The 25890-nt window shown below is 47.6% G+C and overlaps 1 protein-coding gene across 3 annotated transcripts in view; it reads left to right on the top strand.

The window, feature by feature from the left end:
• The window catches only part of TAF1 (TATA-box binding protein associated factor 1), a 75030-nt gene that overhangs the window by 5112 nt on the left and 44028 nt on the right, over positions 1–25890 (top strand). For 2 of the 3 annotated variants that reach the window (XM_044305517.1, XM_044305516.1), the window contains exons 3-14: positions 868–984; positions 1067–1189; positions 7022–7263; positions 8816–9031; positions 15722–15955; positions 16040–16235; positions 16328–16444; positions 17077–17244; positions 22995–23122; positions 23430–23537; positions 23936–24109; positions 25667–25840. In XM_044305517.1, coding sequence (XP_044161452.1) covers positions 868–984; positions 1067–1189; positions 7022–7263; positions 8816–9031; positions 15722–15955; positions 16040–16235; positions 16328–16444; positions 17077–17244; positions 22995–23122; positions 23430–23537; positions 23936–24109; positions 25667–25840 — 1997 coding nt within the window. The remainder of the gene's footprint in view (positions 1–867; positions 985–1066; positions 1190–7021; positions 7264–8815; positions 9032–15721; positions 15956–16039; positions 16236–16327; positions 16445–17076; positions 17245–22994; positions 23123–23429; positions 23538–23935; positions 24110–25666; positions 25841–25890) is intronic. The other variant, XM_044305518.1, reaches the window with a different exon arrangement.

The following is a 25890-nucleotide window of genomic DNA, read 5'->3' as shown; positions in this document are numbered from 1 at the left end:
TTCACCCACATAGAAAGATAAACTACCGCTTCCATACCCTGTCCATTTTCACTTGGATTCTAGAAGTGCAGATTTCTTCTATTAATGTTTTCATTGATATCCATGGAAGGAGCAGATTGCCGTAGCTACGATCATATAGTAAAATATGCAATGTTTGACCTCAGTTGGAGGGAGAGGTTAGGCTTCATTCTCAGTTTACAAACTACAGATTGGCGTGGTATTAAAAAGCAGGAAGTGCACAACCCCATATGCAGTGGCGCATCTATACGGGGGGGGGGGGGGGGGCAGATCCTGCACTTGTGGTCCGCTGCTAATGTCAATCCCACAGTAAAAATACTATAACAATAACAAAGACAGGTGCACTCTACGGTCTTACTAACCCTCGTACTGGTGTAAAATTTAGAGATTAGCCAACATATCCTGCTTGGAGGACATGTCTGAGCCGGATCACCGTGCCAAAGTTTCTCAAGTAGCTTGGGACCTACTAAACCTGCCTGTGCCGTATGGGCAATACCAGGAGCCAGTGGGCGAATTACAGGAGCGCAAAGTCCGACTCGCAGCAATCTCCCAGTAGCCTCCAGCATGTGACCATGCATACAATGGTCATTCTCAGTTGCCTGTCCCAGAATAAATGGCGGCTTGTTGGCCGGACAAAAAAAACACCACATGCAATAGTCAATGGGTATTCGGCAGTACATGGTATGTGGTGAGCTCCGGTAGCCTGATCCTCTGTCTGATCAGGCTACCGGGTTACCAAGGCAACTGGGAACGAAACCTTAGTAGTGGTCCCTCATGGCAATGCTCTACATGTATCATTTTTCTGTGTTCACTTATTAAGTTCTGTATTTCGCTGTCTCTGTCGACTAGGTTGGGTTAAGAGTACTGACGATGCCATCGACTACTCTGATATCAATGAAGTGGCAGAAGATGAGTCTCGAAAATATAGGCAAGCCATGGGAAATCTCCATCTCTCTCGAAGAGCAGGTAAATATCATCCAGGGTGATGTGCAGATAAGGACATTGGCTGGTTGAGGATTTGTTGTAACCGATTTTCTGTTCCGTTCAGATGATGATGATGATGACGACTATGATGCAGACTGTGAAGATATTGATTCTAAGCTGATGCCGCCGCCACCTCCCCCCCCAGTGACATGTAAGAAAGAGGAGGAAAAAGGAGTAGTACCAATAAGTAAGTGATCTTGAGAGCATGGGTGAGATGTTTATATTTAAAGGGAGTCTGTCACCAGATTTTGACCTTCTAGAACCGCTTACATAGCGCTCTAGCATAGCAGTCTATGATTCTAATGGTACCTTTGATGTTTTCTTGTGAAGTTCCCCCAAGGCTGTTCTGCTTCTTTTCGTCGTATACCCACCCCAGCCTCTTCCTCTGCCCGCCCCGCTCTTCCTTTGCGTCCTCCTTCTCTGCAGCGAGATCCTACGCCTGCACTATCCATTGCTTGGCCGGGGCATGCGCACTGCGATGCCCATTGTGGGCACGGCATCGCAGTAGCTACTGCGCATGCGCCGGCCAACGGCGAGGAGGCGGACCAGAGACACCCACAATGGGTATCGCAGTGCGCATGCCCCGGCCAAGCCATGGATAGCGCAGGCGCCGGATCTAGCTGCAGAGAAGGAGGACGCAAAGAAAGAGCGGGGCGGGGATATGACAAAAAGAGGCAGAACAGCCTGGGCACCAATGAGATGAGAGCCACCCCTGGGCACTTGCGAGCCCTAATTTACATATGAATAAAAGTCAGTTTATGTCTTGGGGGAACTTCACAAGAAAACATCAAAGGTACCATTAGAATCATAGACTGCTATGCTAGAACGCTATGTAAGCGGTCTATAAGGTCACAATCTGGTGACAGACTCCCTTTAAAGAGAATCTGCCATCAGACTGTGCTGCCATATGCATGACGACAGCATAGTATGGGAACATGTCCTCTCTCATATTAGCCAAAATCACACACTGTGCCATTTGGCTAATAGAAGCGATCAAAGAATACTCCAGTGTATTCATGAGGGGAGCGCCCCTCTCCGCTGTGATTGACATCTGACTGCTGTATATCTGCATACACAGCAGCCGTCAGGATGGGGCAGGGGGAGCTCTCTCTCTTCATGAATACACCAGACTTAAAGAAGACCTTTCATGGGTCCAGACATTATGAAATAAGTAGGGGTTGTGTAGGGCATAGTGCAGGCATGTAAGATCACTTACTAGCTTATCTGTCCGGCGCTCCGTTCCTGGTATGCAAATTAATATCGTCAGTACAGGGAGGAGGTGACTGCCCTGTTTCTCAATGGGCGTCTCCTCCTCCCTGGCTGTAGCGCTGTCCAATCACAGTGGAGAGCGTCACAGCCAGGGAGAAGGTGAGTTGTTGTTTTTTTCTCCCTGGCTGTGACACTCTCCTTTGTGATTGGACAGCTCACAGTCAGGAAGGAGACGCCCATTGAGAAATGGGGTAGTCTCCTCCTCCCTGTACCGATGGTATTCGTTAGCATACCAGGCGGGAGAAGTAAAAGGTGGGAACGGAGCAGCAGACAGATAAGCTAGTAAGTGATCTTACATGCCTGCACTATGCCCTACACAACCCCCTATTTGTTTTGTGTCTGGACCTATGAAAGGTCCTCTTTAACTATGTTTCTCGTGTATTCTCTGATTGCTGCCTTTTATATATGGCAGCAAAGTCTGATGACAGATCTTCTTTAAAGGGTTTCTGTCACCTGAAAAATGGATATTAAGTGGCTGACATTAGCGATGTGCTAATGTCAGCTGAACATAACTATATTGGTGACATCTCACTGCCTGCCGCCGTTATTGAGAAAAGTGAACTTGTATAATATGCTAATAAGCCTCTAGGAGCCGGGGTGGGGGCATTGAAACTGCTCCTAGAGGCTCCGTTTGCCCACCTCTTTCGGCGCAGGCGAAGTGAGGAAGACAGCAGCCGCTGATCGTTTTTCCCTCACTGCACCTGCGCCGAACGGCGCGAGATTTACACTGCAGACACGGCCGGCGGGAGGAGAGCAGCGCTGCTCTGGCCCTGTCAATCAAGAGAAGAAGCGAGTGAAAAGAGGTGGGCAAACGGAGCCTCTAGGAGCAGGTGCAACACCCCCCCCCTGCACCTAGAGGCTAATTAGCATATTATAAAAGTTTGTTTTTCTCAATAAAAGCTTCAGGCAGTGAGATGGCAGTAATATAGTTATATTCAGCTGACATTAGCACATCGCTGATGTCAGCCAGCTCAATACTCATTTTTCAGGTGACAGAAACCCTTTAAACTTCACCAAACAACTCTCATATGTCAGCTTTCCAGACCACCTTGAGTGTGACCTGTGGAGGGCCAAATTATACACAGGTTAACTGTATTTACACCTGAATTCACAGGCTCTTTCTATGTGATGTTTGCAATTATGGGCTCAGTGGTTAGCACTGGTGCCTTGCAGCGTTGGACTCCAAGATTTGAATCCAACCAAGGACAACATTTGCATGGAGTTTGCATGTTCTCCCTGTGTTTGCGTGAGTTTTCTCCGGTTTCCTCCCACACTTAAAAGACGTACTGATAGGGAACTTAGATTGTGAGCGCCATTGGGGACAGCCTGATGCTAAAGTCTATATAAGTGAATAAATGGTCTATGAACACAATTATTTGATTTCTCTTAAAGGGGTTCTCCAGGCTTTTAACCTCTTCCGGATACATGATGTACCGGTACGGCATGTTGTCACGGTACTTAAGGACACATGACGTACCAGTACATCATGTGTATTTCAGATCACCGGTGGGCGGTGATCGGAACAAGGTGCTCGCCGAGATCGCTGCAAACCGCAGGTCAATTCAGACCTGCGGTTTGTGGCTTTTACTGTAGGTTGCGGCGGCGGGCGGTGGTGCCATCGGGTCCCCATGCGGCTGTAGGGGGGACCCGAGGGCATGGAAGGCAGCGCGATGCCTTCCTTAGGCATTGGCGCTGCCTTCCGGTGACGAGCCTGTCAGATTCAGCCCGCAGGATCTCACAGGCCGGAAGCTGTATGAGTAATACACACTGTATTACTCATACAGCCAATGCATTCCAATACAGACCCTCCAGGTCGCTTCGGTTAACAAGCGCTGCCTGCGCAATCCAATGTTAGATCTCTCTGTCTTTCCACTCACCCTCTGGGGCCGTGTGGTTGCCATGCGCTGCCTGGGCAATCCAACAGTGTACATCCGGACCTTCCCACTTGCCCTCCGGAGTAGTTTGGTTGATAGACACCATAAGCGCAATCCGACTGTGTACATCCGGACCTTCCCAATCACCCTCAGGGGTTGTTTGGTTGATGAGCACCACCTGTGCAATCCAATACTGGACATCCGGACCTTCCCAATCACCCTCCGGGGTCAGTTTGGTTGATAAAGCGCTGCCTGCGCAATCCAATGGTGGATCTCCGGATCTTTCCAATCGCCCTCCTGGGTCGTTTGTTGGGATATGCACCGCCGGCATAATCCAATGGTGGATCTCCGGACTTTCTCAATCCACCCTCCGAGGTCGTTTGATTGAAGAACTGCCGGTGCAACCTAATGGAGGACCTCTGAAAATTCCCAATTCACCCTCTGGGGTCTTTTGTTTGATGTACCTCCGCCTGCGCAATCCGGTGAGTGGGCCTCTAGACGTTGCCATTCCACCCAAAGTAATTTGGTTGATGGATTGCATCGGCGCAGTCTCCGCTGCCATGGGCGCATTCTTGTGAGGCAGGATTTCACATAGTGGGCCAGAGCGGGATATATTCCTCCTCGGTCACCTCCACACCCCCACCCTTCCTCCCTAGGGTCACACTCAGACGCACCCTCCCTCCCTGGAGAGGTTCGGTCTGAAGGGGGGATCAGTTGTTCGGTCTCTGCCGTGATTCCCGTGCGATCTTCCAAGATGGCGTTCGAGGTAGACAGCAGTACTTGTCGTATGCATTACCACCTTCCTCAGGCAGAGTATTTGCACTGCTACTGAATGCAGTACTCCCTTGGTTGTTACCTTTCTCTATTGGGGTCTAACCACCCTAGCACGGTTTCAGTGCCGGCAGTAGGTGTTTCCCCTTTTAGGTGGGGGAGCTGTTTTTCCCACTGGGGACAGTACTTATGGTAGGCATTAGCCTCTTGCATAGGTGGCGCTATGGCATTGTCCCTGGTTCAGTGTTTACTGTAAGTATTACCCCTTTACGTAGGTGGGGTATGGATATGGGACTCTTCTTATGCCTTGCCCTTTCCCTAAGAGGCGTACTCTCTCTACTTGGATTCAGTTCCTGCTAGATGCATTACTGCATCACCACCCTCATGATGGAGTATTTGCACTACCACTAGTGTAGTGCTTGCCGTAAGCATTACCCCCTTTAAATGGTGGGATAATTGCAACATTGCCCTTTCCACGAGTGATCCACTACCGTGGGTGGGGAATGAGTACACATCTTGGATGTTGCACTTCAACTACCCCACGGTTATAGTTGTCTTGGCTTCTTTTACAAGTGGAGCGTAGCGAGTATCGATACACGCTGGTGCCCTGTACTCTTCTTCTCATGGTATTTCAGTGCCGCCGGGGATACTGTGGCTGTTTCCACGTTGTGTCTTGTCCTTGGTGCCGTTTTAGGGGATGTGTATGGCAACCTCTTTCTAATATGGGTCTTCAACAATATGTAGTGCGTACACCATGGCACGTAATGTACAGTACGGGAGGTCCTGGAGTAGCCATTACATACTCTGGTTCCTCCTACACGGCTCCTTCGTCAGGTGACAAATTCTTCTATCGCTAGATTCGGTGGCATACACTGCATGGCCCCCTCCTTAGGCGGAGTGTGGCACCGTCACTATCATCCGGTGGCTACTTCGGTGTAGTGCTAGTCTCAGATAGGGGAATGGACTTCGCATTGCCATTTTTTCTTCCGATTTTCTTTTTCCTTTTCCTTTTCTGGCTCAGGGTTCACAGCCACTCTGCAAACCTTGGTAGCTCCTACGTTACTACTTCCCCTCATCTATGTTGATGCAGGGTATTGGTTCTGTGTTTTTTTTCTTCCAAGCCCTGTTCCGGAACGACTGTTGGGCTGTGACGTTTTTTCGAACTCCTACCCTTTGGTCCTGTGTGTACTACCCGTATCTACAACTACCTCTCATGACTTAACTAGTGACTGCCATGTCAGTCCAATGTAGTCATGCCTTTTCACTGCACGTTCCGTGGCTAGACTACGAGACGCGCCACGCCAGGCTGAGCAGGGGTGCTGTCACGACTGTTGATGGAGTTTCGTTTCTGGCACGCATAGCACACTCATTCCCTTCATACAGCTGATTGGCTGGGTTGTCGGGCCCCGCCTATCTGATATTGATTACTTATCCTGAGGATAGGTTATCAATGTTAAAAGCCTGGAGAACCCCTTTAATAATATCACTAAGCTCCTGAATTCTTGTAAATGCGTTAAAGGGATTGTCCAGAATAAGAAACGTGGCTGCTTTCTTACAGACACCGAGTGTGGTCTATCCGTTCAGCTTCATGCACTTTCAGGAAGCTGAACTGCAATACCGGATACAGCCTAAGGACAGGTGTGGTGCTGTTCCTGGAAGACAGCTTAGTGTAGTTTACTGCTGCCTACACAGCTAGCAGATATAATCGGATATCTTCCTACTTCCATTCCCTTTGACAGCAAGCTGCACCCATCCTTTCTATGTAATCATTTGTGGCCTAAATTGTTATTTGAAGATTTGTAGAGAGTAGGGAAATAGACAGTGGAGACTCCTGGGCAGGAAAAAATGCCGCATCTCAGGATATTTAGCAAATTATTCACATGTACGGTACTACAGATTTATGCAAAAATTATGTTTTATTTCAATGTTAGCAGCTATGTGCAAAAAAACCAGTTATGACAAGACATAATAATGTGAACAGATTGGGTAACTGATTGCTGACTGCGCAAAGGCAAACATATCATTATTAACTATAAGGTTGATTTCCTCACCAATTCGCACCATGGACTGTGCCCTGAAAAGAAAGTTGTCCTTGTTTTCTACAGACTCTGAAGAAGGTGATGGAATCATACTCCCTTCCATCATTGCTCCATCCTCCGCTTCCTTGGAAAAGGTGGACTTCAGCAGTTCTTCGGATTCTGAGTCTGAGATTGGCCCTCAAGAGCGTGGACAAAGTGAGGGGAAAGAGCGAAAGTTGACTTTACCGCTTGCTGGAATAATGCAGCGAGATGACACCAAACCTCTTCCTAGTGTCACCGAGCTTTTCCCAGAATTTAGACCTGGCAAGGTACTTGTTATCTTCTACTGGGTTTGCCTTACAAACTTGGCATGGGAATAACTAACATTTTTGAATGTTGAGGAAAAAAATCAGAAAGAAGGATATAAAAGACAATAATATTTTTTTTAGGTGGTAGGGGATCCTCATTTTAATGATGTCGTGTTGCTGCTGTGTGTATAGCACCAGGTTGGAAGCTCTCTATAACCCTCTTCCTATTATACAAATAACTTTTTGTGTATTTTCTGATAACTTTTGTGCTCTTTTGGATACAATAGGGAGATTTATTATTACCTTCTTAAAGGGGTTGTCTCATCTGAGACTTTGGTGGAATATTGCTAGGCTGTGCCACCCATGTCAGATAGGTGTGGGTCCCACCTCTAGCACCCTCCCCCATCTCCAGAACAGGACCCCTAAATTAAGTGGGGAGCGATTAGAAGTGGAGTTTTGGCTATGATTGCACAGTGCACTTTCCATTCATTTGCATGAGACTGAATTTTATTTGATTTTTTTGGAACTCGCATAGCAATGAATGGAAAGCACACCATGAACTACTTTGGTGGCATATCCTAGCGATATGTCATCAAAGCGCCAGTTGACCCAACCCTTTTAAATTTAGTCAGCTAGACTGGTATGCAGAAAATGTGCCAAATTTATCACAGTGGCGCACAGCATTATTAAATCTGATCTTTTAATCCTAGCCATACTCAATTTTTAGATGTTTAGTGGGTTGTCTCAATTCAGGGCATAAATGCTGCAGACTTTCCACAGTGGAAATGCTGCAGAATTTTACAGTAGCATCAAAGTGGATGAGACTTAAATCTCATCCCTATAACGGCATAAAAATTCACTAATCCGTGTGGAAATTGAGTTGTGGTGCGGATATTAGTCCAATGCATAGTGACAAAACCTTCAGGTTACTCGTGCATTTTGACAAGTGTCTGCACCACAATCTGCGGTAGATTTTCTGCTGCAGAATACATCCTGTGTGGATGTACTTTATACTGACCTTCAGACGTGAGAAAATACAGAGCTGATCTGTATATAACCTATCAGCAGTGATGGTCAGTTTGCAGTGTTCGCCAGCGAACTCGTGCGGGCTGCGATCTTTAGTAAAGTAGACTCACCCGTCCGGCGATGCACAGGTAAGCCCTTACCTGAGCCTGTGTCGGGAGCCGGTCTGAAATTAAATGCAGTCATCGGGAGCAGGCAGTTCCGAGAACAGCTGCCGAGGGCCTTCATCGGGCTGTTTTCGGAACTGCCTGCTCCCGGTGACTGCATTTGATTTCAGACCGGCTCCCGGCACAGGTAAGGACTTAACTGTGCATCACTGGACAGGTGAGTCTACCTTACTAAAGATGGCAGCCCGCATGTGTTCGCTGGCGAACACTGCGAACTGACCATCACTGCCTATCAGCTCTAGCCCATACAGGGCAGCCAGCGATCATCAGCTTATTACGAGATTGCAGTGACACACAAGATTCATAGAAAATAGCCACATAATTGGTAAACTGTGCTTATCGTAAAATTAATTGTTTTAATCAGCAGTTTTTACTTTGCTCAGGTTTTACGCTTTCTTCGACTTTTTGGACCTGGGAAAAATGTCCTGTCAGTTTGGCGCAGTGCACGCCGAAAACGCAGGAAGAAGCACAGAGAATTAACCCAGGAAGTTGAGACAAAGGAGGGGGAAGAAGCAGAGACTGTAACTGAGAAGAAGACTTGTTGGGAATATGAATATGCTCCACCACCACCACCCGAACAGTGCCTCTCGGATGATGAGGTGAGGACGTCGTCTTTTACATATCCTGTTCCCGATCACCTTAAACACAGTTCATTCTGGCAGAAAAGGACATACGACCTGTGTTTGGACTGTATAGCTGCAGACTGGGAGTCTGAGGACTCGTTCTTAGGTTACAATTGAACTAGAGTTTAAAGGGAGTCTGTCACCACATTTGAGCATATTAGACTGATCAAATAGCGTTCTATGTGCCACGAGAACTTAAAAACGGTACCTTTGTTGTATCTAATGGAGTTTTCTTTCAGCCAAAAATGAACTTTTAAGATTCTGTAAATGCGCCCTCTCAAGTGCCCAGGGCGGCGTCTCAATCGTCCGAGCCCCAGGCAGCACCTCCTCAACGGCTCATAACCCCGCCCTCCGTGTGCCTCTGCCCGCCCGTTTACTCTCCTCCTCTCTCCTTTTCCACTGCGGCTGCGCGGTTAAATTCGTAGCGGGCGCAGTGGAAAGGGAGAGAGGAGGAGAGTAAACGGGCGGGCAGAGGCACACGGAGGGCGGGGTTATGAGCCGTTGAGGAGGTGCTGCCTGGGGCTCGGACGATTGAGACGCCGCCCTGGGCACTTGAGAGGGCGCATTTACAGAATCTTAAAAGTTAATTTTTGGCTGAAAGAAAACTCCATTAGATACAACAAAGGTACAGTTTTTAAGTTCTCGGTGGCACATATAACGCCATTTGATCAGTCTAATATGCTCAAATGTGGTGACAGACTCCCATTAAAGCTGAAAATCTAAGCCCGAAATACAGTTGTCAGAAAGGTGTCCCAGTGAGCATTGCATAAACCTGCAGCTTTCACTTCTGACCTGATTTCTCAAGGCTGTATCTCTGGTTTGATGACCACGTATCTCTTCTTTGTCCCCCTGGGGCTTCCCACGGCTAAATAGTTAGTGTGTTAGTGGATGTGGCGGGAAGATCCAAGAGACATACGCTGCCCATGATTAGCGCTGACAGTCAGTATAATAGGCAAGGAGACAGAGAGGAATAGTTTTACAGTATATAGGGGCAGTTACATATATATATATATATATATATATATATATATATATATATATATATATATATATATAGATCTATATATATAAAATCTCAATTCTGTTCCTATGTACTGTAAAATTGTTCCTCTCTGTCTCCCTGGCTATTATACTGACTGCCCGTCTTTCCTCTCTCTCCCTGGCGGCTTGTTAGTGAGCTTGCTGGAGAGAGATATAATAGACAGGGAGATGGCAAGAAATAATTTAAAATATAAATGATAAACCAGGCACTCAACTATGGAGTAAATTGATCAGTATTATTTATTCCCACACTAGTAAAATACAATATATACCTATAAAATCACTTCAGTACATTAAACAAATAGCGGCAATAGTAGACATAAATTCTAAAATCACTCTAAAATCACTTATAGTAGCACTGGTGGGCATATATTCTGAGATCGCAGATAAAGCTTAAAATACTATAGTCATTGATCCAATCTAGGAAAAACGCAATTCCGTACTTTGTAACAAAGTCTTATAGGCACTCCTCAGTCTTGAGTCGGTAATAGCAAAGTGCAATTTGTGCACAACGGTGGCGTCCCACCTAGTTGAGCAACTATGTTGCTTTACCTTGCGTGTGTCTTCTTATCCTGCGTCCGGACCTGAAAAGGGTATGCTGTCGGCACGACGTCACCTGGATATCCACTCACGAAAACTATGTTTGTGGCCTTGTTTGCAGGGATTCCTCCGGTGTTCGTCGCTTTCAGCTGTTCAATTTCAACGGGTCCAGGGAAGCTACTGTTCCAGCATGCCGGTACAAGGTATTAAACCATACGCGTTTCGGGGTTCTCTGGATGACCCCTTCCTCAGTGGTTACCACTGAGGAAGGGGTCATCCAGAGAACCCCGAAACGCGTATGGTTTAATACCTTGTACCGGCATGCTGGAACAGTAGCTTCCCTGGACCCGTTGAAATTGAACAGCTGAAAGCGACGAACACCGGAGGAATCCCTGCAAACAAGGCCACAAACATAGTTTTCGTGAGTGGATATCCAGGTGACGTCGTGCCGACAGCATACCCTTTTCAGGTCCGGACGCAGGATAAGAAGACACACGCAAGGTAAAGCAACATAGTGGCTCGACTAGGTGGGACGCCACCGTTGTGCACAAATTGCACTTTGCTATTACCGACTCAAGACTGAGGAGTGCCTATAAGACTTTGTTACAAAGTACGGAATTGCGTTTTTCCTAGATTGGATCAATGACTATAGTATTTTAAGCTTTATCTGCGATCTCAGAATATATGCCCACCAGTGCTACTATAAGTGATTTTAGAGTGATTTTAGAATTTATGTCTACTATTGCCGCTATTTGTTTAATGTACTGAAGTGATTTTATTGTATTTTATAGGTATATATTGTATTTTACTAGTGTGGGAATAAATAATACTGATCAATTTACTCCATAGTTGAGTGCCTGGTTTATCATTTATATTTTGTAACTCTTTTTCTGTGACTGGGTGGGTCACATAAACCAAGAGCACCTGAATCCATTACCCAGCTGCAGTGATCCACAGATACTGCTTTCTGAAGAAATAATTTAACAGTATATATGGACATTTATATTGGTGTGTAGCAAGGAGCCAGAGCCTGCCTCTGCATGGAGCCGTCGGCCATCCTTTGTGTACAGCGCAGGATGAACGCTGTAGACTGGTCTTTTACATATCCTGTTCCCGATCACCTTGAACACTGTTCATTCTGGCAGAAAAGAATGCTCGTTTAGAAAGTTGCTGAGGGACGACTTCAGAGACTGTGTTTTTTTTTTAATAAAATTGAACAAAATCACTTTATAAAGCATATTTCAAAAATTGTTCCAAGCACTTCCCCTACATGAGAATCCCCTCTTAATAATGTTGGGTGCAATGTACAGTGCCTTGTAAAAGTATTCACCCCCCCCCTTGACTTTTGTTGTATTTTGGTGCCTCGCAAATCCTCAAAACAATCCATGTTAATTCCAGGTTGTATCATTTAACTTACAGGACATGCCCACAACTTTGAAAATGTTTTTTTTATTATTATTATTATTATTGTGAAGCAAACAACAAATAGGACAAAATAACAGGAAAAGTCAATGTGCATAACTATTCACTATTAACTGTTGTTAAATTAGTTGTTCAATGGAGGTCCCACCCATGGCCCACCTCCTCCCGCACCAGACCACTTTTCGTAAAAGTGGCAGGGATGTCGAAAAGGAAAAAGTAGCCAATTTCTTGTGAATGGCATTGGAGACACAGCACCATGGGTATATGCCCAGCTGCCACTAGGAGGCTGACACTAGACATAAAGTGTTGGCTATACCCTCTGCACAGACCCTAAACTAACCAGTTTTAGTCTAGTGTCTGTAGGAGGCAGACATTACCTGCTCTGTTTTTTTTGCAGGTCTTGCTGCTTTTTATTTTAGCCTGAAGACGTCGGACTATGAGTATCTTTCCTGTCCCTTTTCCCCTTTCATCCCTGTCCCATGGGGTTTAAGGTTAGTTCCCCTTGTTACCACCCCCCCCCCCCCCTCTTTATTTGCATCATCCCTGGCCACCCCCTGCCTCTCGGGCCCCCAGTGCTCCATCTCCCAGGCCCTCTTCTACTTTAGTCCCCGGCTTCTGCTGGGGACTAGGCCGCATTCTTCCCTGCCCTGTCGTCGGGCCCCTGGTGCTTTGTTTGGCCCGTTTTTCCCTCCCTGTGCGTCATTTCTGCCCAGGATCCTGCCTACCTCACCTGTTTCCTTCATTCCGGAGGGCCCCCGGTTTCCCACAGTTCCTTCCCGCCGACGGCGCTCCTTTCCCGGCCGCGCCATTAATCGAGGCCCCGACCTTTTTCTTCATCTAGGCCGCATCCTCCCCTCGCTTCCCGGGCTTTTTCCTTGGCCCTTCCCCGCTTCCCTCGGCTCTTGGGAGGGGTCTCCCTCCCCTCCTATGCCAATTTTGCGCTGGCATTTGCTATGGCAGGGTTTTTGTTTGCTTTTATTCTGGGCCTCCATCTTGTCAGCACTCCTGAGGGACGCTCTCCAGATCTCCCTTCTGCCTTCCTGGCACTCTCCAGCACCTCTTTGGGGCCTCAGCACCTGGGGTCCGGTAAGACAGCGTCTGGCTGGCTGCTTTTCCTTTTTTCAGGCTCCCAATAAGTTCTCATGTCCTTTTTAGAGAAGGAAAGAGTTGAACGGCACACCTCTGTGATGAAGGTGGTGCTCAGTGGTATATAAAGTTCATGCAATTGAAGAGAAGACCACTGCACTCTAGTTGCTGTTTTGTTAAATGCTTATTTTTATTATTATTAGAAAACTTTTAATATTTTTTTATTATAATTTTTTTTAACTTTTTTTATCCATCCAGAGAATAATATTTAGCCACTGGCCAACGTTTTAGTCAACAATAAACCTTGATCACGGCCTTAGTCATGGTGTTTGTAGTTTGGCTGAATGGCGTCATCCAGCCAAACTGCAATCATCATGACTAAGGCCGTGATCAAGGTCTATTGACCGAAACATTGGCCAGTGGCTAAATATTATTCTCTGGATGGATAAAAAAATAAAAAAAAGTTTTCTAATAAGAAAAATAAGCATTTAACGAAACAGCAACTAGAGTGCCGTGGTCTTCTCTTCAATTCCATGCTTTTTCAGAGAAGACTCCTATCCCCAGCCCCCTATCGCCCACCTCAAGGGAAGCAATTACAGACCTAAGGAACTCCATGCGAAAGTGGCGGACACGGATGAAGTGATTGAGCGCCTCTAGATCCCAAAGGGAACCGTCCTTTTTGGGAACGGTGAAGAGGTTAGAGTAAAACCCCTGAAAACGTTCTGGTGGCCCCGAACTGGCCATCACTGCTCCTGGCACGCCCGGCCTGAGCCTTCTAAACCACAGTCTGAAAAGCAGTTATCTGCATGACTGGTTTCCCCCGCTCGAGTTGTCCCCTTGAGTGGGGGGTCGGTTGCTCTTCTTTCAGAAGCAATGAAGCGCAAGCGTGGACGACGCCTGGGTTCTGGAGGTCGTGTCCTCTGGATACAAGATAGAATTCTCCGCCCTTCCCACGGGTCAGCTCTTCCACTCGTTACCGCCCAGATCCCCCTCCCGGGCGGCCGCTTTTTTTCGAGCCATTCATTCACTTCATGCGTACGAAGTGATTGTTCCCATCCCGACCTCGGAACGTTTTCAGAGGTTTTACTCTAACCTCTTCACCGTTCCCAAGAAGGACGGTTCCCTTTGCCCCATTTTGGATCTAAAGGCGCTCAATCACTTCATCCATGTCCGCCACTCCTGGCCTCTCTCAAAGGTCAGGTCTCGGCCTTGACTGTCCTGGCTCATCGTGTCGTTGTCGCCCCCCCTCCGTTCTCCAGTGGATTTCCGTTCTCCCTGGGATTTTAATTTGGTCCTATATGCCCTTCAGTCCTCTCCCTTCGAGTCCTTAAAGGATGTCTCCCTTATGTCTCCTTTTAAAGTTGCGTTTTTAGTCGAGTCTCTGAGCTGGCGGCTCTCTCGTGTCGGTCCCTCATTTTGTTTTTTCACCAGGATAAAGTTGTCCTGCGCCCAGTTCCCTCTTTTCTTCCCAAGGTGGTTTCTTCCTTTCACATTAATGAGGAGATTGTCCTACCTTCGTTCTGTCCCAACCCTTCTCATCCTAGAGAGCGTTCTCTCCACTGTCTGGATGTGGTTCGGGCGCTTCGGCTTTATCTCCAGTTAACTGAGTCCTCCCGTCAAGATGACTCTCTTTGTCGTCCCTGAGGGCTCACGTAAGGGTTTACAAGCCTCCAAAGCTACCATCTCCGGATGGATTAGGTCGACTGTCAAGGAAGCCTATGTGGCAAAGGGTCGTGAGCCCCCCTTCCGGTTGACCGCTCATCATGGGAGGTCCGGCACCTAGCCTCCACTTCCCAGCAGGTCTACAAGACCGCCACCTGGGCCTTAGTTCACACCTTCAGCACATTCTACCATAGTAATTCCTTGGCCTCTGCTGATGCCAGTTTGGGTCGCAAGGTTCTGCAACCGGCTGTGCGCTAGGTTCTTCTCATAGCTGTTTCTTCCCACCCTCGGGGACTGCTTTTGGACGTCCCATGGTGCTGTGTCCCCCAATGCCATTCATGAGAAAAATATATTTTTGTACTTACCTTAAAATCCTTTTTCTCGTTGGAAGCATTGGGGGACACAGATCCCACCCTTGTTTTTTTCTTCGTTCAGGTTTTCTGGATTTCCTGGGACCCTTTGATAATGGTCCTCTTTCTGGTTTAGGACATGTTGGTTTCACGGTTCTTTGGGTTTTTTGATGCTCCTACTGCTTTCGGACCTACAGGTTAGTTTAGTGTCTGTGCAGAGGGTATAGCCCATCTGGGTGGAGCCAACACTTTTTTTTCATTCTAGTGGCAGCTGGGCATATACCCTTGGTGCTGTGTCCCCCAATGCATCCAACGAGAAAAGGATTTTACGCTAAGTACAAAAATTCTGTTTTTGCAACTTTTCTGAAAACTGACGTAGAAGCTGATTAAATAACATAGATTTCAATAATAACAATTTGAGTACCTGCAACCACCACTAGATGGAACTTACTGCAGAGTTCTTACTTTTGTGCTATTTAAGGATGGAATTTCACCTTAAGATTTATTACTTTTGGTCTTTGTATGCAAATTAAATACTATGCTAATTGTTTGATGCTTTATACAGATCACCATGATGGCTCCTGTGGAGTCCAAGTTCTCACAGTCCACTGGGGATACAGATAAAGTTGCAGATACAAAACCCAGAGTAGCAGAGTGGCGCTATGGACCAGCTCAGCTGTGGTATGATATGCTTGGTGTTCCTGAAGATGGCGGTGGATTTGATTATGGGTTTAAGCTGATGGAGCAGAACGATGATGACCATACTGACGACAGTGCTGACAATGACATAAAAGACAAGGTGTGTATGGTGTAACAGTGCACTGATACCTGGCCAAAATATTATGATTAGGATCTTACAGATTTAATTTCTCACGTGGTCTAGAAACCGGAGGAATCCACAGAGACTCAGTTTCAAGATGAACATTTCTTGATGGTAACGCAGCTCCAGTGGGAGGATGATGTGATATGGAATGGGGAGGATGTGAAGCACAAAGTTACAAAGACCCAGAGGGCCAGCTTAGCCGGTTGGCTTCCCTCCAGTATGACTAGGAATGCCACAGCCTACAATGCTCAGCAAGGTATTATCAGTTATTTCAGTTATGTCATTGGCGTGTGTGTAATTGCTTATTAATGAGGTATTTAATTACTTTTTTACTGATTCTTTCATCAGGACTGAATCGAAGTGGATCACTATTAAATCTGCCAACACCTCTAGTGCAAAAACCCACCATACCTGGTTCACTGATTGCTTCTAAAGGGAAGGAAAAACACCCTCCAGAACAGCAAGGTGAGGCCCGAATCATGACTATGGGACCATTTGAAAATGATAGTGATGTTACTATGAAACCTTACACTTAGTGCTCATGCACACAATCGTATTTTTCCTCAGTGTGCTATCCGTTTTTCACAGATAGTACACTGAACCCTTCATTTATATAGGGCCATGCATCCCTTTTTTTTTTTTTTTTTTTTAGCAGATCCATTTGCCCGATGTAGGTGCAGGTCCTATTCTTGTCCGTTTTTGTGGATAAGAATAGCCCTTTCTATTGATCGGAGTAAAAAAAATACAGAATACATATGGAAGGTATCCGTATTTTGTCTACCTTAAATGAACGCTGCTCTGTACATTAGGTCTTACAGGAAAGCAATTGCACAGATTTTGTATATGTTCCTTGTGAGTAAAGACTTTGTGCACTCTGCACCACTTGCTACTACTATGTATTTTGTACATTGTGGCTCCATGACTTTTTTTCATGACATAGATCTTTACAGACGAAGAAGTACGTTGGCTGTGTGCTAATGGCTTCTCCCTCAGCGGGAGCCGGTTAGCAGATGTACGCAGTCGCGTGACAATTATGGTGACAGATTGCACTTGGATATTGTGAGTCTGTTCTCAGATGTGTTCGTTTTGCTTTTTAGCATCTGTTGAAGAGGATCGCCCATGGTTTTCAATTTTTCCTATTGACAATGAAGAACTGGTGTATGGACGATGGGAAGACAATATCATCTGGGATGATCAAGCCATGGACAGGATCTTGGACCCTCCCGTTTTAACATTAGACCCCAATGATGAAAACATTATACTGGGTTGGTGATATTTTTCATGCAGTGGTTGTAGACATAAACCTATATTGTCAGAAATGCTATCAATTACTGGTGGTGAGGGGGTCGTATCTTATGTGTAGCATATATTTCTCGTGCATGGCATTGGGGGACACAGCACCATGGGTATATGTCCAACTACCACTAGGAGGCACTAGACACAAAAAGTGTTGGCTCCTCCCAGGTGGGCTATACCCTCTCCACAGGCACGAGGCTATTCAGTTTTAGTCTAGTGTCCGTAGGAGGCAGACCTGTCCTGCTTTTTTGCAGGTTCTGCTGTTTATTTTTATTCTTTTTTTCTCTCTTCCGCAGGTCGGTTTTTTTTTTTTCCACCGTTATACCTGCTGCAGGCTGGGGCTCCATCGTGTTCCACTTTAGTTGCCCCCCCTGCGGGCGCGTACTTCGGTACCATCGCCGGTCACCCAGTCCCCACGGACTGCATCCGCAGTGGCTTGCCGGCATTCCCACGGTTCCCGTGTTGAGTCTGCCGAAGGGGTGACCGTGCTGCGCCCGAAGACATCGGATGGTGAGTATATCGGATCCTGTGTCCCTGCCCCAGGGTTAGGTTCCCTTCTGTGGCCAGGGGGATGGGATCCACCTTAGCTGGGGGTCCTGGGGAGCCTCTTCGTTCCTCCTAGCCAACCCCCTCCCCCTCCTGGGGGGGTTATATTCATTTTTTTTCCTCCCTTCTTTTCCCCCTCGGTTGGTCTTTTCTCTCCTCCCTGGCCACAGTCTCTCCCTGGCTTCCCCGCTACTTTAGTCCCCGGCTTCTGCCGGGACTAGGCCTCATCTTCTATGGCCTGTCCCCGGCTCCCAGGTGCTCTGTTTGCCCTGATCTGCCTATCCCCAGGTGTCGCTTCTCCCCCCCTACCCTACTCACCTATTTTTATGGTTCGGTGGGCCCTCTGTCGGCCGCGGTTCGCCCCGCCCCCCTTGCTCCGTTCCCGGCCACCTCATAAATCGAGGCCCCGGCTTTTGGGCCTGCTAGGCCGCAATCTTCCCGGCCCCTCCCCCTTGCTTCCCGGGCTTTTCTGAGCCCCGCCCGGCCCTCGGGAGGAGCTATCTCCTCACCCTTTCCTGGGCTAACATGTTTTTTCTGTTGGAGGGGGTGGTTAACCCCTCGATTGCTTCATGTCCCCTGCAGCCCTACTGACCACCTCTTTTTTGGGGAACAGCTGCTGCTGCACCTCTTTGGGGGAACACTGCGTCCGGGTCAGGATAGACAGCCTCTGCTGGCTGCTTTTTGAGCATCTCTTCTCCCAACAGCTCCTCGGTCGCCACGTGTTTTCACGTGCGTCCGCTGTCTACAATGGCTGCCATGTGGTCATCCTGTCCCTGCTGGTGTGCAGTACCTCTTCCCAGATCCCATTGTTTTCCCTGAACAATCTTTTTGTGTAGGTTCCCCATGAATGGGTCCCTCCGTGTCAATGCCATGGGAACCTTGGCCGACTCTCCCTGGCAGTGTCGCTGGAACGCTACCAACCCAAATTGCGGCCACCTCTGCCCTCCCAGGGTCCTCCCTGCAGATGGGGCATGCTCAGTTAGGGGTACCTGCACCCGGGTTCGGCGAGGGGTAGCTCACAGTACACCCTCGGGTGGTCTCAACGGGGTCCCACCCCTCCTCGGCATCCTCGGATCCCCCCCAGGACAGGCCTGAGGCTGGTGACGAATCCTTCCTGTCACCCCATCCGTTGCCTCTGGGGACACCTCTGCACCGATTCCCTCGGAACAGAGCATCAGGCGGTCTTCCTCCATATAGAAGCCCTCTGGGAGGTCAAGACTACGTGCACGGAGGAACCTCTCCTACCTAAACAGGGTTGGTATCCCCTCTAGTGGATTTTCGGATGGTGCTCCCCTGACCGCACAGGTATTCAACCGCACAGGTAAGGCAGCCGTCCCCGTGTTTAGCATACTGAGTCACCTACCCGGTGTCTGATACGTACGCCTTCTCCTTAACAGGGGGGTTCCTGCACCACTGCCATAGGCTGTCCCTGACAAGCCTTCCTGGTTCCCCTATACCAGGGGCTATCCTCTACACATTTGAGAGTGTTTCCGTGGGGTTCCCATCCTGGTGTTGGTGTTCGCCACTCTACCTCATTACAGGGAGTTCCTGTTCTGGGCAAGCGGTTAGCTCGGCTATCGCCTCCTGTAGGTTGGTGAGTTCAGAGCAATTGTACAGCCGCCTTGCCCCTTTTTCTTAGGTAGTGTACCTACAGGAGCCATTACTCCTGGCTGGCTCTATGGTGTTCCATACAGCACTATTTCTCCCTTCCGGGTGAGATATACAGGTCGCTTCAATTGCCGTTGCAATTGCACCTGTCTGTTCCCAGCCACTTTGCTCCTGTCATAGGTGGAGTACCTACACCATCTCCTGATGCTGTAGCCGATTCCCCTGGCTTGGCGCTATGGTGTTCCATGTGACACTATTTCTCCCTTCCTGGCGAGATATACAGGCTGCCTTTAATTGCCGCTGCAATTGCGCCTGTCTGTTCCCAGCCAATTTGCTTCCTTCACAGGTAGAGTACCTACGCCATCACCGGTGCTGTAGCCGATACCTCTGGCGGGCTCTGTTGTGTTCCATGCGGCAACATTTCTCCCTACGGGCGGAATATAGAGGCCACTTTCAATTGCCGTAGAATTGCCCCTGTCCGGTTCAGTTACCTGTCTGTTCCCTGCCGCCTTGATCCCTTAACAGGTGGAGTACCTGAGCCATCTCCGGATGCGGTAGCCGTTCCTCCTGTCCGGCTTTATGGTGTTCCATGTGGCATTTTCTCTCCTTACAGGACGAGATATTGAGGCCTCCTCCTATTGCCGTGGCCATTGCACCTACCTCATCATAGTGTGCACCAAACGGCCATCTTACTCCCTTCATGGGTAGAGTCCCTGAACCGTCTCCGATGCTGCAGCCGTTCAACCTGTCTGGCTTCTAGGGTGTGCTATGCGGCCCTGTTTCTGTTGCCATTGCACCTACCTGATTGTGGTGTGCACCTGTCTTGTTCTTTGTGGTACCGTGCGGCCCTACTGGGTTCCATTGTTAACGCGGTTGCTGTTGCACCTCTCTGGGTCTAGGGTGCACCATGCGGCCACATTGCTTCGATCTTAAATGTAGTTCCTCTAACACAGCCATATTTCTACTTTACAGGTTGTGTACCTGTACCCTCCGTATGCTGTCTCATTCCCAGATGCTGTGGCTATGTTTCCACTCTCCTTAGTTGGCAACATGCAGCCACTTTCCCCATATTTTAGGCGTGTGTTTGTAGTACCCCAAGCGCTGGGCCCTGTGGTGCGGTCTGTAGCTCAGACAGTTTCTGTATCACTGGGTGTTTTCTGCCCACGGGTTCTAATCTGTGCTGCGGATGTTGGTTCCATCCATTTGGTTCTTCCATACATCTGCCACTCCTTTACTGTCGCGCTCATTGGTCTCCTTCTACCTCTCAAGGCACTGTCTGCACCAGGCCCCCTTCGTTCAGCGTGTGCATGGTTTCCATGTCTGGCAGGTGTGGGCCAGCCCAACCCCCACCTTGTCGGTCTACTGCTACTTCTGGTAGCTCCAGTATATGACTGATCTGTCTGATCCGGCGGGTGGTCCTCATTCAACCACGCTCCCTACTCCGTGGCCAGGTGGTTGTTGGCCTTCGTGCTGTAGTTGCTCTTGCCTTCTCTTTACGGTACTACGGTATGCTGTGCTCCACGTTACCCCATGTTATAGGGGAGTACTCGCGTTGTTTCCTAATTGCTGAGCGGCCCATTCCTGGTGAAGTACAAGGATCTCCACTGGATCTTCTACCTTGTTTGGACACGTAGCTGGTGGCATCGGCCGCGGCTGCGGTTTTCTGTCATCGCTGGATGTCCGCCACACGGAATCCTTCTGGGTCCACGGCTTTTATCATTGCTGGACGTCCTCCCTGATGGGTCAAGGACAGGACCTCTGAGCGCCACACACACCTGTCTGAATTTTCAGCTGCTTGCTCTGGTATCGGACAGGGCCCCGTAGTTCCTTTTGGGTCCAGGTGTTTTCGGTATTCCCTTGTATTTTCTGCTTAGTTGTGCTACATGGCGGAGGGGCAGTCCTCTTGGACCTTGCCGTCGTCTGCACCTGTCTGGTGCTTTCTCCCCCCTGGAAGTTTTCTGTATGCCGGTCGCAGCTGGTTTCTACATTTCTATGTAGGCTACCCCGGTTTTTTCATGGCGACTTCTGCATTCCTTATGCATATGGATGTCTGTCGTTTTGTGGTACATCCCGAGCTGCTGTACTTGCCCTCTCTGGGACAATGTTTAAGGTTTGCTGGTCAATATTCTTGGTACGGCTAGTTGTCCATGGCCTATGCCCCTTCCCCTATGGTGGTTTCTTTTCGCCTTTCCTGGATATTCTGGCTTGCGTTGTCTTCTGGTGGTTCAGCTTCTGGTTCCTTGTGAGCCCATACTGGGTACTCCTTTCTGGAGTCCCTGTCCCTGTTCATTTGAGGTCCTCTTGGGATTTGTGTCTCTTTTTCCAGCCTCCCACGTCAAGTACCTGGTATTGAGTGGTTTAGTGCTGCGGTTTGCAGTTCCACCGTATGGTCTCCTTCGGGAGGGACCTCCTCCTGTTGTAGGACCTTTCCTCTTTAGGTTTTTTGGAGTGCTCTCCTTCTACTCCCATGTCTCTCAGTCCAGTGTGTCCTGCCGAGGTTGCCTGGCCTGTATCTGGCTTCTTTTTTCCATGCTACTTCACATGCCCAGTGTTTCCTCTGGTCTTACGCTTCACGGTGATATCTTGTTTTCGGAGGCTTGCGCCTCGTCTCCTGTTTTTGGGGACGCTGGAGCTATCGTTCTTTTCCTGGTTTTTTACCTACAACCCCCTCCTTCTCCAGGGTTGGCGGTTTCCTCTAGCAGCCTTGGGTTTTCACCTTTACATGGGGCGCTCAGCTTCTTTCCTGGCCTTGCGGTGAGGGGAGTCCCCTCCCTTCACATGTGAGCCTTGCTATGGCTCCCCCACTCGTTTGGTTTTCAGTGCTTCCCTGTTTCTTTTCTCCCCTGGCCTTTCAGGGGATGGCCACAGGTTTTTTTGGGTCTGGAACAATGTAGAGCGTTGGGTAGTTTCACCACGCGGTGCTGTCCTAATTTTTTCTCCAGCCCTTGGCTGCGCTCTGTTTCCTTTTGCCACCTTCTTGCATTTGGGATTTTCTTCCAGTCATTTGTCCTGGGGTGCTGGCAGTCTTCCCTGCTTCTTCTGAGGTTTCTTCCTTGTTATGGAACCTCTTGCCCATCTCGTGTTTTTTCCCGTTGGGTCACATGGTTCTCCTGCACCTGTATGCCCAACCGGTGGCGCGTCTCTTCTTTTCCCTCCCTCAGGGACTGCTTTGGGACGTCCCATGGTGCTGTGTCCCCCAATGCCATGCACGAGAAAATTGGATTTTTTGTACTCACCGTAAAATCCTTTTCTCGTAGTAGGCATTGGGGGACACAGATCCCTCCCTATGTTTTTTCTTCCGCTTCTCCGGGCTGGTCTCTTGATCTTTCCCGGTACGGGAGTTGTTGGTTCCTTGCTTTTCTTCTCTCTCCTACTGCTTTTGGTACAAACTGAATAGCCTCGTGCCTGTGGAGAGGGTATAGCCCACCTGGGAGGAGCCAACACTTTTTGTGTCTAGTGCCTCCTAGTGGTAGTTGGACATATACCCATGGTGCTGTGTCCCCCAATGCCTACTACGAGAAAAGGATTTTACGGTGAGTACAAAAAATCCAATTTTTATCAACAGAAATTCCAGATGAGAAAGAAGAAACTACATCAAATTCTCCTTCTAAGGAAAGCAAAAAAGAGTCCTCGCTAAAGAAAAGTCGAATTTTATTAGGGAAAACGGGGGTAATCAAAGAGGAACCTCAGCAGGTAAGTGATTCATCCCTTTAAGGGGTAATCCAAACTATATATATATATATATACATATATACATATACATATACATATACACACACACACTCCAAAATAAATGGGTGAATAAACCACACTGTTTCATCACTGATCCCTTGGAGTGCCGCAGATTTCGTTTTGGAGTTTGTTTCCTTGGTCAAGGTTGCATACGCCGGCACCTGCAATTTCTACTTTCCCTGTGGAGAGTGCCGCCTATGTCATATTCACAAGGCATCTAAAGCTATTGAAAGTAAAATGAGCTTTTCTTCAATGTGCTTTCTCACAGAACATGTCCCAGCCAGAAGTAAAGGATCCCTGGAATTTATCCAATGATGAATTTTACTATCCAAAACAGCAGGGTTTACGAGGAACTTTTGGAGGAAACATTATTCAGGTAATAAATTCCTAACAAAAGCATTGATACTAGTATGGCGCAGGGTGCTCTGAGGGGTTTACTAACCATATTCTTGTTGAATTAAAAGATTTTTCTGACCTTTAAAATAGAAAAAAAATGCTCAGATGCCTTTAAAATAAAAATAAAGAACCAATCTTCTTCCGCCATTCTCTGTACTTCTTATTTCCACCAACCTGACAATGTGACCGATTAGACGGGCCAGGAGGCCGGGCAATGCAGAGACCAGAGAGGAAGCGTTGGTACAGGATTGATTGGTGCTGAGCTGTGATGTAAAGTTACATGGATCCACTATTTTATTATTGGTGGCAATATGTGATAACCCACTATGAAAGTTACGTGAAGTGTTTGCTTCATTTCATTCTCTTTTTTTTTATCAGCACTCTATCCCGGCTGTGGAGCTCCGGCAGCCTTTCTTCCCTACACACATGGGTCCAATGAAACTCCGGCAATTCCACCGTCCTACATTAAAGAAATATTCATATGGGGCCCTGTCCCAGCCAGGAGCACACTCTGTGCAATCTCTTCTTAAGCACATCAAGAAGAAAGCAAAGGTACTTTTAGAAGTTGAAGTTGTAAAATGGAGGTTCAGTTTCACCTAAGGCTACTTTCCCATTAGCGTTTTTTGCAAGTCCGTCATGGATCTGCAAAAACGCTCCCGTTACCATAATACAACCGCATGCATCCGGTTGTATTATATCTTCTATAGCTATGACGTATCCGTCAGAGAAAATTGATCCGTCCCCTTTGACTAACATTGTGTGCCAGGACGTGATCCGTCTTGCCCCGCACCATACCGCGGACAGAAAAACGCTGCTTGCAGCGTTATTCTGTCCGCGATGGGAGTGCAACCTAACGGAACGGAATGCATTTTGGTGCGTTTCGTTTAGTTCAGTTTTGTCCACATTGACAATAAATGGGGAACAAAACTGAAGCATTTTCTTCGCTGTTGAGATCCTATGGCGGATCTCAATAGCGGAATTGAAAACGCTAATGTGAAAGTAGCCTAACCTAGCTTTAATAGCTTCTGCGCATTTGACTGTAATATAAACACTCCCATCATGTTACATAGTAACCTAGGTTGAAAAAGAAGACAGAGGTCCAGCAAGTTCAACCTTTCTCAGATCAATTAAACAACATTGTTGGATTCAGTATAACCATAAGTGTCTGCCATCACTACCTCCTGGGGTAGGGCACGCAATAATTAGACTACTCTAACTGTAAAGAACCGTTTCCAGTTTGCCTTTCCTCCACATGTAAAGAATGTCCCTGGTCCTTTGTAAAGTCCTTGGAATGAATAAGTGTTGTACCTACTTTTCAGTGCTCTGTACAGCGCAATATCGCATTCAGTAAAGTAGAGTTGTTGCAATACCAAATTTTTGATTCGATTTCGATACCACGCAAAAAAGCCACGTGCATTTCGCATTTTGAAAAAATGGCGAATCGCGCAGTTTTTATTTTTATTTTTTTTCTGTTCCGGCGTTCACCGCATAGATTTTTTTCTATTTTAATAGTATGGACTTGGCGATTATGTTTATTTATTGTTTATACATTTTATATGTAATTTATACTTAATATTTTGGTGGGTTTTTTTTAAACTTTTTATTTAATAACTATTTTTCCCCTTAGGGGCCAGAACCTGGGATTTTTTTTCATCCCTTTTCCTATTCACCCTGATAGAGCTCAGCGGCGCCCAGGAATAATAGTAGGTGCAGGGAGATCCCTGGGCGCCGCTCTACATGTCCTGCTAACTTAACTAAGTCCGAACCCATGAAAAAGGTCCTCCTATCATTGGTGGCGCAGTGCGCCCGCCCCTCCTTCGCCCGTCTCTCCTCATTGGTGGCAGCAGCACAGGGGGAGGGAGACACTGCTTCCTTCTTCCCTGTGCTGCTGAGGGAACATGAGCGCTCTGACAGCAGCGCGCTCATGTTCTGTGATACTAGACTGCAGGCCAATATTGAAAAAATTTAAATCCCGGTATCGTATCGATACCAGGACAAAAGTATCGATTGGGTATCGAAATTTCGATACCCACAACAACCCTACAATAAAGAGTTATATCTCTATGACTTTTTGTGGCTAATGTGTCCATTTCCTTTCCTGTGCATCAGATGAGAGAGCAAGAACGGCAGGCGTCTGGTGGCGGAGAGATGTTTTTTATGCGTACTTCACAAGATCTCACAGGCAAAGATGGAGACCTCATCTTGGCTGAGTACAGTGAAGAAAACCCACCATTAACGATGCAAGTCGGCATGGCAACTAAAATCAAGAACTATTACAAGCGGGTAAGAATTCCCACACTATACAAGTATTCATTAGGCTGTATAGGAGACCT

The sequence above is a fragment of the Bufo gargarizans genome, chromosome 9 (assembly GCF_014858855.1).
Source record: "Bufo gargarizans isolate SCDJY-AF-19 chromosome 9, ASM1485885v1, whole genome shotgun sequence".
Classification (NCBI taxonomy): Eukaryota; Metazoa; Chordata; class Amphibia; order Anura; family Bufonidae; genus Bufo; species Bufo gargarizans.
This window is presented reverse-complemented; position numbering and strand designations above follow the sequence as displayed.